Here is a 14,979-nt window from a genome sequence, read left to right on the forward strand (position 1 = left end):
GCTGATGGTTTCCTGCCTCTGATTTGGGGCCCCAAACAAGACCCATAAAAATACTTCTTACTTGTTTTCTTTAAGAACTACATGGTAAAAAGTCTTCCATGAATTTAGAATAATTTCTTACCTGATGCTTTGGTTCTTAACAATTCTGATGCTTTACTTGGTTCTCCAATCCCAATGCTATTTCCAGCAACGACGCGAAATTCATATTCCACCCAAGGACTCAAACCAATCACTGTTGCATTGTACGTCTTGCCATTGAGAATTTCTGGAACTAAAAAGGGAGTGGCACTTCAGGCATCAAAACTATCACTACTTAACAACAATCAATCAATCGAACAAAAATCTGTTTTAGAAAAAGCATCTGAAAACACTGGTGTCACTTACCAGTTGAAACAGCCTGCCAACCCACTGAAAATGGTGTCCGAGCTTGAACAGTAAATATTTGAATGGGACTATTATTATCTGAGCCTGGTCTCCAGCTTAGTTGAGAAGTAGTACTGGAAATGTGTTCCACTCTTACATCCTCAGGGGGACCTGGTGGACCTTGAAAAATATGTTCGATGATTCAATTATCTTTTAATAATTGAAAATTATTGAATTCATTGATTTGAGATGGGGCAGTTTATTCTTATCTGTTATACTTAGAAAATAAAGTATTGAACATAAAGGTACTTGTAGGAAATTATTTGAGATAAAGCCCTATTAACTCAGTTTACCTGGTAAGAGACTAATTTAGAAACCATTCTTTGAAAATTAGAAAATTCTGGGGCACCTTATGGCTCAATCAGTTAAGTGACCAACTCTTGGTTGGCTTAGGTCATGATCTCAGGGTTGTGGGACAGAGCACCATGTTGGGCTCTGTGCTGGGCAAAGAGCCTTCTTAAGATTCTTTCTCTCCTTCTCCCTCTGCCCAACCGCCCTTCCCTCTTAAAAAAAAAAAAAAGAAAGAAAGAAAAGTCCAAACATGGGATGTTTGATTATCATTTGTTAGGGACCTAATCTCAAAAAGTGAAAACAATTTTCACCTGTTCCTTTTCAAAAGGTAACTCAAGTAAATGAAGCTTATATGGAGAACTATAGAAATATATGACTTTGATGCTGCTCTGATGAGAATGTTTATTACAAATAGAAGGCATGCCTAACTTTTAGGGACTGGCACTGCACACTGAGTCTGACCATTCCTTACAAATACACAAAATCTACTCAAATCAATATCCATATTCATACTACATATGCCCTGGAATCTTAAAGTTTAGAAAATAAAAGATCTGTGTTTTTATCTCACTTTTTTATCATGATATGGTTGGTTACTCAAAGATCTGCCATTTACTTATTAACATTTAGGGCTGTGAATAAATAATGTGCTCATTTATTTCCACCATTATGCGTACCTCTAACAATGATATCAGCTACAGCAGATAAACTTTCTAGAGTTGTTTTTACTGTGCATAGATATTTTCCTGAATGATTTAACTGAATATTCCTTATCATCAAATCCCCAACAGATTCCTCCTGCAGATAGGAAATGAGAGGGAGATAAAAACATAATCATACCCAGCAGGTCCCCCCCCCTTTTTTTTTACAGCTGGATAAATGTTAAATATGAGACAACTCTGAAATTAGGAGATATACTAGTATCATTGTAGTTGCTCATATATGATCCCTTTTCTTATCCCCTTTATTATAATTGCATCTAGAACACAAGCATTTCTGTGAAATACATAACAAAATAAAACAAAAACAGATGCAGCTTCAGAAACAGTGATTATACATGCAAATAAATATGGAGAGAATAATTATCAAAGATGTTGATTTCTGTGAAACGCTTGATTTATATTATTAAGTACTTAAAAATTTCATCAACTTACCCCTCCAATCCTTTCAAAATGAGTGACTCCTTTTTTTAAGTCTATGACATCTCCATTGAAAGACCATATAAATACAACTTCAATGGAGGGGTCGTGGGACACCTGGCATGGTAGGACTATACTCTCTCCAACTGTAACATCCATTTTGGAAGGTGGAATGGTAATAACAGTCCTCTCTGTTAAGAAAAAATACTATTATTATAAAAAGCTTATAAGATGTGAGTATATGGTGACAAAATACATATTTTGAATGGTTTTGCAACTGCTTGAAATTATATCAGTATAACTTGGGAGTTCTATATCCAGTATCAATAATCTGATCCACTTTTTTCAAATATTTCTGCGTTTATCAGTGTAGCTTATTACCTGTAATAAGGCATAGTTTTACTCATATTTTATAGAAAAAAAGTTGATAGAAAACTGTAGACTTCAAAAGACATCATTCCACACATGAAAAATGTGCCACACAGCTTTTATTGCCTTTTTTTTTTAATTCTGAAATTTTAGGTGCAACATTACAATTCATACACTGGTTGCAGCTCTAGTCTGCATTAATTTCATATGCTATGAGAAAAACTATGTCATTAAGATCATAACTACCAGAATTTATATAGAAAATTTTAAGCATAAGTGTATATTTACTAGTTATGAATGTAATATTTATTCTATTTCTAAAATAGCTGTGATAATAATTTTCTATTTTATCTAAAGGCACAACATGAAGAGGAAAGAGGTATGTCTTCCCTCTCTTACCTAGATTTTGCAAATCTAGAATTCTACATCTGTCATAAAAAAATCCCCTCTATAAACATTAGTCACAGTGCCAACCATTGTTCTACAAACCCTAGTATTTCACTGACCAAAATTTCAAAGGTCATTTCCAAAAGTGTTCTAATGGATTTGAGAGTCCTGTATTTCTCCGATTAAAAGAAATTCATGGTGATAGATCCTATCTGACCACATTTTTTATAACAAGATAAATAGTTTTGATTTTAGGGGGCCAAGAATTGATTGAAAGGGGAAAATCAGTAACGATAAAGAAGCCCTGGACATACATTTGGATTCAGATCTTACCAAAATAAAATATATTTTAAGGAATTTACATTTAAGAATTAGGGGTTTGGGCAAATGATACTGAAAGAGTACTTAGATAAAGAAGTTTCAGAACTGTGAAATGAGAACCTGGAAAATCTTTTTCTCTAAAGATCATTCATGAGATAAAATTTAACCCTGTAGGAGATGGACTGAACCTTTTACTTTCCTTCTGGCTTTACCATACTATTCAAGAATCCAAGCAGGTATTAAGATTGAATTTGTGTGTTTAAATGGGTTAATGTGCCAACGTATTTTATCAATAGAATGCTTAAGTATTATTCTAATGTTTAAAAAATTGCAGTTGTTTCCTTAGTAAATATTTGAGAATGGAAAGTTGAAACTAATAATCTTGGGTTTTAAGGTACATATTGATAAAAGAGCCATGGAAAAATAAAAGCACACCGTATATTTCTGCATATAATGCAGAAAATCTAACTCCTCCTACATCAGGTATATCTTTATGCTTGCATAATTTATTTATTTTTATGTTTACATAATTTAAAAATTCCATTTCCTTTATTATATTGGATGCATTCACTTTCATTCTAATTATTTTTGGAGAAAAGTTTGGAGAATGATTAAATCCATTCTTAACTCCAAGTCTTCTTCACTTCTCTTCCCCAGAGTAAGGGTTTCAAGAACACTTTTCAGAACTAGAAAATATTTTTCTTCTTGTAGTTTTTTGGAAAAAGAATGTACCACTAATGTCTTATTTACATTTATGAGAGGATGAGTTGGCTAATTGGATGTGTTGGTAGAGCAAAACTGCTCTGATTTAAAGTTTTAGATCATGCAATTAAAGTAATTTTCAAACATTAAAAATGACAGCAACTTCTTCCATTTATGGCACCACAAAGTAGCAAAGTTAGACAAATCATTCCTTGTATACACAGCTCTTTGGTAGTACAGTAATAATGACTAAGACTTCATGAATAAGAAATACTGTATTATAATTTATAATGTTTAGATGTCATCACTAGTTAACTCACTTATTACCTAGTATTTACTGAGCACCTACCAAATTCCAGCCATCTGCTCAGGAGGAAAAAGAAACTCATCAAAGTCACATGGTGCCTGCCTTCACAGAGATTTAAGTCTAATGAGGGAAGGTGACATTAATCCAATCATATTAATGGATATATAGTCACAGCTGTGATAATTGTCATATATTAGAAGTAAATGATCCCATTAAAATGGAGAGTCCTGAGAGGTTTATTGAAAGATTTGCTTTGGCTGAGGGTAAAAGGCAAATAGAAATTAGCTAGTTAAAGATAACAGGTAGGGGGAAGGATGCCTATGTCGGCAAGAGGAAGGAGCATTTACAAAAAGCCTGTGTGAAGAAGAAACATGGATGGTAGATGCAAAGCAGTGGTTTTGCTGGAAATCCTAGTATTACTAAGTATAATGCAGGAGCAAAAAGAGTTAGTAGAAAGCTGGGTGATAGTCAAAATAAAGACATAAAAGCCTAAGATGTTTTTAGGATCTGCTACATAATCTATAGGTTACAGTGTGAAATGAAAATGTAGGGTGCCTTGGTCAAAAAGTAAAGAAAGAAGTTCTATTAAAGGTACTAAATATAAAACAAGTAGCTTTAAAAATGTAGTATAACATATAAAAGGTAATAAGCTAATAGCAATACATGAGTAACAGACAGCATAAACTTGCCAATTGCAAGAAGTGTATTTTTGGTGTCAGTTTTACATAATACATTAAATAATGCTTTATTAAAGTTATCCTGCTTGCTCTAAGCTTTTTCTCATGTTTCTGGAAATTTACTTATTGGAATTTATGTTTTTAAACAACTTCATTTTCAATGGATACAATTGACATCAGTCACTCATGACTAATGTAAAACCACAAATATTTTTCAGTAATTTTTGATTTTGCAAAGGATCTTTCTGCTGATATAACTTACAGAACTGTAAAGAGTCGTTTATAGGATGTGACAACATTGAAATACATTTCTGATAAGTTATTTTGAAATATAAATTTTAGAACACCTAGAGCTGATGATTCCGGGGAACAACTTTTTTCTAGGAGATTTAACTCTTCATACAAATCCTTTTCGTGTAAGTCTGAATTAAATTTCAAATGTAAATTTAAACAATGGGACTTTAATGTTCTTCCGGCATACCCTGTAACTTCTGAAGGCTGTGCAAGAAACTAAAAGTGCCTTAATGACTTGTGTATAATCCAAAATGCCTATTTATGCATTCTGTTGCTTATCTTCAATTACGAGGAAACACTCATTAATAATTGGTTCACCTGGAGCTTCTTATAAAAATAGTGTTATTTTCCATTGAGTGGAAAAATCTTTAAATTTCATTTCTGTTTCTAAGCCTTTGGATATTAGCTTTGCAATGCTGGACAAATTTTTAAAACCACGCACGCTAAACTTTTTGAAGAATCTGAATAACTGTGTGATATGCCTCACTGCAATGCTCATGTGCAGGCTTTTATTTTTGCAAGCCTTTGCGGACAAAGTTTACCGCTTGGACCCTGCAGATCCTGTTCAGGTGCTCAGGTTGCAGACTCATTTCTGCAGACGTCACACAGATCACACCACAGGTGCCGATGTGCCCCCCCTTCTCAGAGCCTCGGTGCCCCCGACTGCCAGGAGGCACGTGGCTGCCCCGGTACCCACTCCAGCCCGGACACCGCCTGCTGGGTGAGTGGGCCGGAGCCTGTTTGCACGCGGTGGGTTTCTGCATCAGAAGGACGCGCATATTTCCTCTGCTCAGGAGCACACTCCGCCTTCCCATCCGACTTCACCGACAAAGTACAACCTCAGAGACAAGACGACTAAGAATTTCAAGACAGTGACATCAGGGCTAAACACCAAAACGGGCATTTCTCAGCAGACTCCTATGTGACTGAGCCACACACCCATGCAGCCAGTCCTGGATGTCATTTTTTTTTTTTTTTTCTGACAGAAAATGGGAAGCATTGAATGTAGGACGCAGAGAGGCACCTGGGGTGGCTCAGTGCGAGAAGCGGCTGCCTTGGGCTCCGGTAGTAATCTCAGGGTCCTGGGATCAAGCCTTCCTTGTATGGGGCTTCCGGCTCAGTGGGGGGTCTGCTTCTCCCTCTGCCTCTCCGCCCTGGCCCTGCTCACTCTCTCTCTCTCAAATTTAAAAATAATAATAGGGCAGCCCGGGTGGCTCAGCGGTTTAGGGCTGCCTTCAGCCCCGGGTGTGATCCTGGAGTCCTGGGATCGAGTCCTGCGTTGGGCTCCCTGCATGGAGCCTCCTTCTCCCTCTGCCTGTGTCTCTGCCTCTCTCTCTTTCTCTCTCTGTGTCTCTCATGAATAAATAAATAAAATCTTTTAAAAAATAAATATAAATTAGGAAGCAAAGGCAATGGTATAGAGACATACTGATATCTGTAGGATGAAAAAATAGATTATATATAAAAAGAAGTCTCTTCTATGAGAATCCACTTTTTATGCAAAAGAAGGGGCTACATGGTTGTCTGAGCATAGTTCCCTGTGAGTACTCTCCGGTGGGGTGGGGGTGCTTGGCCAAGGACTCTTGACTGCTGTATCCTCATGCCACACCAAATGCAGACCTGTCCTAATCCCGTGTAGGTCGTTCTGCAAGAGCCACAAGGCCGCTGATTGCTATCCTACAGCCTTCTCTTCTATAACCACGCACAGCTCCAGGCTCAGAATTCAGAGTGGATACCCCACAGAGACAAAAATCACATTTGTGGAGAATGGGAGAGTGGTTCTCTGCCAGAAATATACAGACTCTTCGACACTATTTTAGGAAAAGAACAAGGACTGTGCTTTAGTTCATTAATGAGTCCTCCTGTGCAAACACTTAAACTCTTAAGGAACTCTAATATCAGAGATTTTTTTTTTTTTCAAACCATTCAAATCAGTCTCAGGGAGCACAGGGATGTATACACACGTCTCCTTACTCTTTTCCTAAGAGTCCATATATATACCTGTACAGTAGGTGTAATAGCCCAAAGCTCATGATTAACACTGCAGCACTTGCCGGCTTTTATGGATAAGTGAGATCATTATGGCCTGAATTATAACAAATTAAAAAAAGGAAAGAAGTCCACTATGCTAGACCCTATCATTTGTGAAACTTTGAAATTCTTTAAGCCTCTTTCTCTTGAAACAAAATACAGATAGCTGTTCCTTTTCATCCTGTATCATTTCAATCTTCTTGCAAACTCCTTAAGTATTTGTAGAAATTCTAGTCTAGTAATTTAAACTTTTTAACATGCATAACAAGTTCTCAGAGAACATGTTAAAAATGTGAATTCCTCCACTTCTACCAGAAATACTGAATCAGGACGATCTGTGAAGGAAATGGAGAATACGGATTTTTAACATGCCATTTTTTCAGTTGATTTTGATGTAGTTAGTCCAGGGACCATGCTTTGAGAAATACTGCCTCAGGTTTTGAAATCTGAATCTGAAATTTCTATTTAAAGAAAATCCAAGTTATGTAAATATATTGTCAGGAAGTCTCTAATGCTTTAGAGCCAGGAAAAAGTCCTAGTGAGTAAAATGTTATTGGTTAGTAATGCTTCAAAAATAAATACATAAAAATGGACTTTCAAGGTTATTTAACTGTAATTAATTCTGTATACTATATCTGCTTTTAGAGTTTCACAGTACATTTTAGCATATTAAAAGCTCTGAGAATTTCTGGATTAAAGAAACTTTTAAAAGTATATTTAATTCTAGATTTCCTACGCTTACTAAAAATGGAGCAGTTTTAATCCATATGACACCTCTTCATACATCTTGGGATATAAGAGTGGTATCTGGGTAACAGTCCATGGAGAATATGATTCTTGATTTTGGCTCAGGTCATGATCTCAGCTCAGGTCATGATCTCAGGGTGGTGAGACTGAGTCTCAAATTAGGTTCCTTGCTCAACTGGAAATCTGCTTGAGATTCTTTCTTCCTCTGCCTGTCCCCCTGCTCCCACATCTGCATATGTATACATGTGTTTTCTCTCTCTCAAATAAATAAATAAATCTTCAAAAAAGAAATACATTTCGAGATCTAAGAGATTCTGAAAAAAAATGTTTGAAAATACGACTGTCATGGTTAAAAAGGATCAACACACATCCATATATACATGCATATGTGCTTATCTGTGTGTATTTATTTAGCATACATACACACACAGAAATACATATTTATGAGATGATCATGTAAATTTGAAATCTAATTCTGGAATAATGATTAATTTTGTAATATAAGAAAACTAGATTTATTGTTATATTAAAAAGACTCCCTTTTCTTTTAAAGATATATTATGAAATATTGATATATGAAATTATGATGTTTGTGATTTGCCTCTAGATATCTGGGGTGGATGTAGAGGAAGTAGAAGGTGAGGGTATGGCTGAAACAAAGTTGGGTATGAGTGATGATTAACAACCCTGACTGATGGGTGCATGGGAGTTCTTTACACTATTTTTTCTACTTTCCTGTTGTCATTCTCAATAATAATAATAATAAAAGATAAACAGAAAATGATGAAGTTAGTGAATATGTGCATACAAAATAAGGAAGGATCTTTCCCATTTAGCTTCTAAAGTGATGAGGATATATTACTTTTTGAAGATTATCCTAAATATGAATGACAAACATTCATGAAGAGTTCATAAAATTACAGAATTTTAATGTTTCCATTTTCAATCTATTTTAGTGAGATACAAATCATATAAAAATAGCTTTATCTAACAATCCTATTCTTAATAAGTAAAAGGAAAGGTTTAAAAAATATATAATGCTTTTGATGAACAGCTTTACTCAAATTCACATAGTCCTAATAGCCAAAGATGCTCCCAGAACACATCTTTAGTTATGAGTACCTCAGGACATATGAGAAGTGATGTTAAAACTTCGGTCAGAATTGTTTAGCATAATTTCTTTAAACACAAATGAAGCTTGTTCCCTGTATCAATGGCCAAACACTATTCCATATTTTGAACCCTAACTATGTTTTAGAAAGTAAGGGATGGCAATCCAATGTGTAATTGGCCTTTCCTTGACCACCCAGAAAATATTCCTTTTGGTCACTTTTTAGTTGTTTCTTTTGTACCTTCAACTCAACAACAATTGAAACCTTCATCTGTGAGTAATAATCTTTCAATGTCACTGTTCAGAATAATAACTGTTCAGGTATTTCTGAAGTTACCAACTTCTCTCAAATGATGGACAAAACAGGAAAAAAAATCACCAAACCTTTCTTACTCTGTACAAACATGTGATTACCTTCATTTGTCTATGACATTATAGGAAATGTTGCTAAGATACCAACATAAAGAAAACTAGTATTTAAATAGCCCTTCAAACAGGTGACTAAGTTCTCTGATATTTTCTCTCACTAGTTAATTTGTGAAGACTACAAATAATTACTTTAAATCTGGTCCTCTTTGTAATTCCTCAAATCTCAATTTAACGTACTCATTAACATAGTAACACTTTTCATGGTTCTTAATTTCTTCTTCCATTTACGTGCTTCAATCTGGGATCATAGGTTTTCTAACTATAGGAATGTCATCAGGAGTGTCATCAGCATTTCTTTTAGCGTCAATTTGTTAGTGACGGGTTCTCAGAGGTTTGTGTGAAAGCATCTCTGCTTTGTATTCATTTGGGAGGATATTTTTGCTGGGAAGAGAATTCTTATCATGAATGTCTTTCAGCCCATTAAAAAAGCCATTCCTCAGTGTTCGGATTTTCTTATTTCTGTTGCTATCGCAACAACCAGGCTTATTGTTGTTCTTTTGAAGATAAGTATCTTTTTTATTAGGATAGTTTCCCTCTTTTCTTTTGGTTTTACTACTATGTGCTTACTTAAACATTCCTTTGTGTCTGTCCTCATTAAGGCTCAAATAATTTCCTGAATAGAATGGCTGCTGTCATTTTCAGTTGTTGTCTTTTTAAATCTCTGACAAATATTTCTTCACACACTACTCATCCCTCATTTTCCTTCTCCTCTCCACTCCTTTTGGAACTACAATTTCACATATGTTGGAACTATTCATATCCAATATACTCCTTATGTTCTTTTTTTGTCTTCCCATTGCGTTTTATCTCCATGTTGCAGTCTGGATATTTTCTATTTACATATCCTCCATTTTACTAATTCTTTTCTCTGTCACATCTAATCTGGTATTAAATCAATTTATATTGTTCCTAGTTTTAGCTTTTGTATTTTTCAGTTCTAGACTTCCAGTTGATATTTTTTATTGCAGTAAAGTTGGTACACAATATTATGTTAGTTTCAGGTGCACAACATAGTGATTTGACATTCTATATATTACTCAGTGCTCACCACAATAAATGCAGTCACCAGCTGTCACTGCATAATGTTATCACAATATTACTGACTATATCCCCTATGCTGTACTTTTCATTTTCATGACTTCTTGGTTTTATAACTGGAAGTTTGTACCTCTTAATTCTCTTCACCTATTTTGTCCATCCCTCCATCTCTCTCCCCTCTGGTGACCATCTCTGTATTTATGGGTCTCTCCATGTGTTCCTTTGTTTTTTAGATTCTTCATATAAGTGAAATCATATGGTATTTGTTTTCCTCTGTCCAACTGATTTTTACTACATGCCATTTCCTTTTTTAAATATTTTATTTATTTATTCATGAGAGATACAGAGAGGTAGAGACATAGGCAGAGGGAGAACCAGGCTTCTCTTGGGGAGCCCAATGTGGAACTCAATCCCAGAACTCTGGGATCACAACCTGAGCTGAAGGCAGATGCTCAACCGCTGAACCACCTAGGCATCCCAATACATGCCATTTCCCTTCTGAAATTCATCTTGTTGTCTATTTTTAACATATTAATCACAATTATTTAAAAACTCTTGTCTAATGACTTTCATATTCCTATCAGCTGTGACTTATTGCTAATGTCTGATGTTCCTCTGAGTTTTGATCATTTGGTCCTGGTTCCAGCTATTCCTGGTAACATTTTACTGAATACAAGGTCCTGTGCATCAAAATGCAAATGTTTTTACTTTGTTATATTTTTTTTCCAAGAAGATTTACTTGTTTAATCAAGTAACTAAAAACAGCAGAACCCAGTTGGGAATGGATATGAATGGAGTCTGAATGTCACTCATTTTAAGCACTGGTCTACTTTGCTCTGTTTTTATCACCAGGACAAAGTCCTTTAGATGACTCCACTCAAGATGGAGTTGTGCAGTAGGCTTCATTTTATCTGGCTAATTCTGAGCCCCAATTTTTATCTTCCTTGCACTGTGAGGCTATCATAATTTCTGCTTGAGGCATTTTCTGCTTTCTGCTTTTTTTCTTTTCTTTCCTTTTTTAATTTCTAATTTTACTTCTTGGGAAGTGGCAAGTTTCTGGAAAAAAACACCGGGGAGTGTGGGGATCACCTATTTGTGCATTTCTTTTCCCCAGGATATTGTCCTTCATGTTGCAAGCACCTTAGTTACTATCATAATTCCTTTGAAATATAGTTTTTATTTATTTTTAAAAGATTTTAATAATATTTGTGGCTTCTATGGTGTGACATTGGTCTGATAAATCTACTTCAACTACTCAGGACAAAAGTTTCTCCAAATATTATTAATGCTTAATAATAGATTGTGTAAGGGTTGAAAACATTTAGGCCATTTATCATCAAGTTTTTAGATAATACTTTGAACAGTATGATAACTGATAACATTGGAGAAAAATTATTCTTTTGACAGAAGTAGAAACCCTTAACATAAAAATATACTAATTGTTTATTCAGTCTTTTATTCAAAACCATTTAATTAGTATCAAATCCTTACCTTCTTTCAGGTGTACATTAGTATGAATACTAAGCAAATGAAACAACACTGAACTGAGGAACTAAGAGGACTTCCATCATAAGAGGTAAAAAATCTAATTTACATTTTAATAGGAACATTCTTGTTTCAAAAGGGAGACCTGATGGAATCAAGACAAATCATGAGGTTGCATGTGTGGGTTTCTCAACCTCAACATTATTAACATTTTGAGACAGATAATATTTCACTGCATGTATGTATGGTGGATTCAGAGTGAAGTGAGGAAGCTGCCCTGTGCATCACAAGATATTTATTAGTATCCTTGGCCTCTTCCCACTAGATGTCAGTAGATCCTTCAGTTGTGACAACCAAAAATACCTCCACACAATGTCTAAAGCCCCCTGGAGGCAAAATCAACATGGTGAAGCACCTCTGTGCAACAACAACATTTGGGAAAGAGATGGTAGTGGTTTGACTAAAGTTTAGTTAATGCAGTGGTGAGAAGTAGTTAGATTCTAAATGTATATTGATGTTGAGGCCATCTGTTGGATAACTCCTAGAAAGCTAGGAGTAAAAATGACTAAAAGGATTTGGCCTGGCAAATATCAGTACAGACTATTATTAATACAGAGGGAAAGACTGCAGTAGGAGCAAGTTTTGGAAATAAGAATTAAGAGGCCAATATTAGCATATAGTAAATTGGTTAAGTGAAGATGATAAATTGGTGGTGGATTTGGAGAAAGGTATGTATTTGAACTGAATGTATCATTTTGGAATTAGCTTGTGGATGGTACTAACACGATGAAACTGAGTAAGATACCAAATGAGTGGGAGTAGATATAGCAGAGAATACATTCAAGAACAAATCCCTGGCACACTCCAAATTTAGGAAACGGGTAAGATTAAAAGGAATCAGCAAAGTAAATGGAAAAAGAGGGACTTAAGATGTAAAAGGAAAACCTGACAAATGCAGTGTGCAGGCAGCCAAGTGAGGAATGTGGTTCAAGAAGGATGTGATCAATAGTCTGAAAGGTTAAGTAAATGAAGACTGGGAACTGACTGTTGGATTTAACAACGTGGAGGTTACTAGTCACCTTGTTAAGAGCAGTGTTGATGGAACGGTAGGGGAAAAGGCTGGTTGCATTGATTCAAAACAAAGTTGACCAGAAAGATTGGAAAAAGAAAGCTCATTTGGACAACTTCTGAAGAGTCTTGATATAAAGGAGAACAGTCAAATATGGCTGTAGCTGGAAGGGAAGTAGGGTCAGAAAACATCTATTTTTAAAATGATGAGAATAACAATATGAAAGTATTCTGGTGGGGATAGTGTGTTACACAAAATAATAAAGATGAAAGAGACAGAGTGAGGCAGACAGAGACAGAGAGAGGAAATTGTCCCTGAACATGAGAGGGAATCATAGCTAGAACAAAAGTGGAAGATTTGGATTTGTGACCCAGTATCAACCAAACTGTGCTTTACTGATTTCTTGATAAATTTTGTTTAAGCAAGAAATAATTAAAGCTTGACTCTTTGTAAATGTTAGTAAAGAAAAATACTACACTACAAAATATAAGATATATGATATCCTGATGAAGATAATTGATTAAACACAGTGTTCATTTTCAGTTTTTTATAAACATCTAGTAAATGAAGCCAAAAGAAATTTTTCCTAAGACCTAAATCCACCAAAACAGAGATCAAAAGGGGAAACAAAATTTGAGAAGCTGGAATGAAATGAAATGATTTCTAACTGATCTGCCATAGAGCTCAATCCTATGCTGGCTGTGAGGAAGGCAGAGAAGAAAATCCTTGAACATGTCAACCCCCCTTTTGGACTTTATGAATAGGAAACTGTTTGGTCTCTGTAGTGTTTCCCAGGCTCAGGAGAAGACTGGCAAATTATTCTCTTGAGAGGATATGAAACAGAGGGTCTCTGAACTAACTGGTCAGTACCAAGCAAGGTTAAAGATGAAGGAATCTTACTAAAAACAGGGAAATTAAGGAACATGTACATAGTAAGGACTGAGATCCATGTTTTGTGATGTCATTTAGCTCTGAGGGGCTGGCTGTCCGGCCTTTGCTCTCTGTGCAGGAAAGCAGGGTAGGAAGGGGGAGGGAATGCTTGTAAGATGTGGATTTTATAAACCTAAGAGAAAATCCTAAAAATAGTGTTTTAAAATTTTCCAAGGATATATATTGGCCAGATCATCCTTGTGTGAAGTCCAGTATTAAATGCCGCCCCCGCCGACTTGATCAGAACTTTCTATAAGAATTTTAGTGTCCCATTCTTAAATATGAGCAGACAAGATTCACAAAGTATCTTAGTATACCTCTTGATAAAGGAAAGGAATTAAAACAAAGAAAGAGGAGAAGGCAGTTTGGGACCACAGAAGCCATGGAGGAAAATGAAGCTAGATAAAAGAAAAAGTTAAAAAAAAAAACTTTTTTTTCTTAATAAACTTATTCACAAAAAGTGGATTGTAGAGGGTCTGGGGGCTGTACACGGGCGGGGGCCTGGGGAGCTCTGTACATGGAGCTGGGAGACAGGGGAGCCTCCCGGTGGAGGGCTACTTTTTAATAAAAAAAATAATGGGAGCTACAACCACCGCCTCCCCCCTCCCCGATTAAAAAGACACAAAAATAGACGTTTCTAAGGTAAATGGGGAGCTTGGGGCTTAAGGGTGTTGAAAGGGCTTCACAGGTGCCAGGGCTTAAAGGGCTGGTCACAGGCACCGGGGCGGCTCCTGCATCAGTTGGTAGAACAGCACGTAGCCCTCGCTGGATACCACCTGGTTTTCACTAATGGGGGAGCAATATTTTCAGACAGACAAAAAAAGTGCAAGGTATTACATAAGGGAAGAAAGGTATTATGTAAGTCAGAAAATAAAAGGACACTTAGACATTAAAAAAATAGCAAAATCAAAAATTTCCAGAGGGTAGGACCAAATAGATATTAAATGGACAATAGGAGAGGCAGACAAAAATACATACAGTTCATATACACATTTACAAACTGTATCTACTATCTAAATTTATAAATATATAAAATATAATAAACTACGCACAGAGATACATACATACATATATACGTACACATACACACATAAACTAGAGTACCAGTTTAGGAAATCTAACTTTTTCACTAATAAGTATTATAGAAAAAGCAATGGAATAGACTATTAAATTATCCAGGAAGACATTCCAGGTTAAAGAAGTATGAGTTTTCGGGATGGCAAAGTGGA

General features: G+C 35.7%; 1 protein-coding gene across 1 annotated transcript in view; it reads right to left on the bottom strand.

Moving 5' to 3' along the window:
- The window catches only part of CNTN6 (contactin 6), a 275,835-nt gene that overhangs the window by 25,540 nt on the left and 235,316 nt on the right, over positions 1-14,979 (bottom strand). Inside the window, exons 13-16 of the mRNA XM_077858034.1 lie at positions 1,869-2,044; positions 1,392-1,512; positions 385-543; positions 122-271 (exon numbers count right to left, since the gene is read on the bottom strand). Coding sequence (XP_077714160.1) covers positions 122-271; positions 385-543; positions 1,392-1,512; positions 1,869-2,044 — 606 coding nt within the window. The remainder of the gene's footprint in view (positions 1-121; positions 272-384; positions 544-1,391; positions 1,513-1,868; positions 2,045-14,979) is intronic.

This window comes from Canis aureus, chromosome 19 (assembly GCF_053574225.1).
Source record: "Canis aureus isolate CA01 chromosome 19, VMU_Caureus_v.1.0, whole genome shotgun sequence".
NCBI classification, from domain to species: domain Eukaryota; kingdom Metazoa; phylum Chordata; class Mammalia; order Carnivora; family Canidae; genus Canis; species Canis aureus.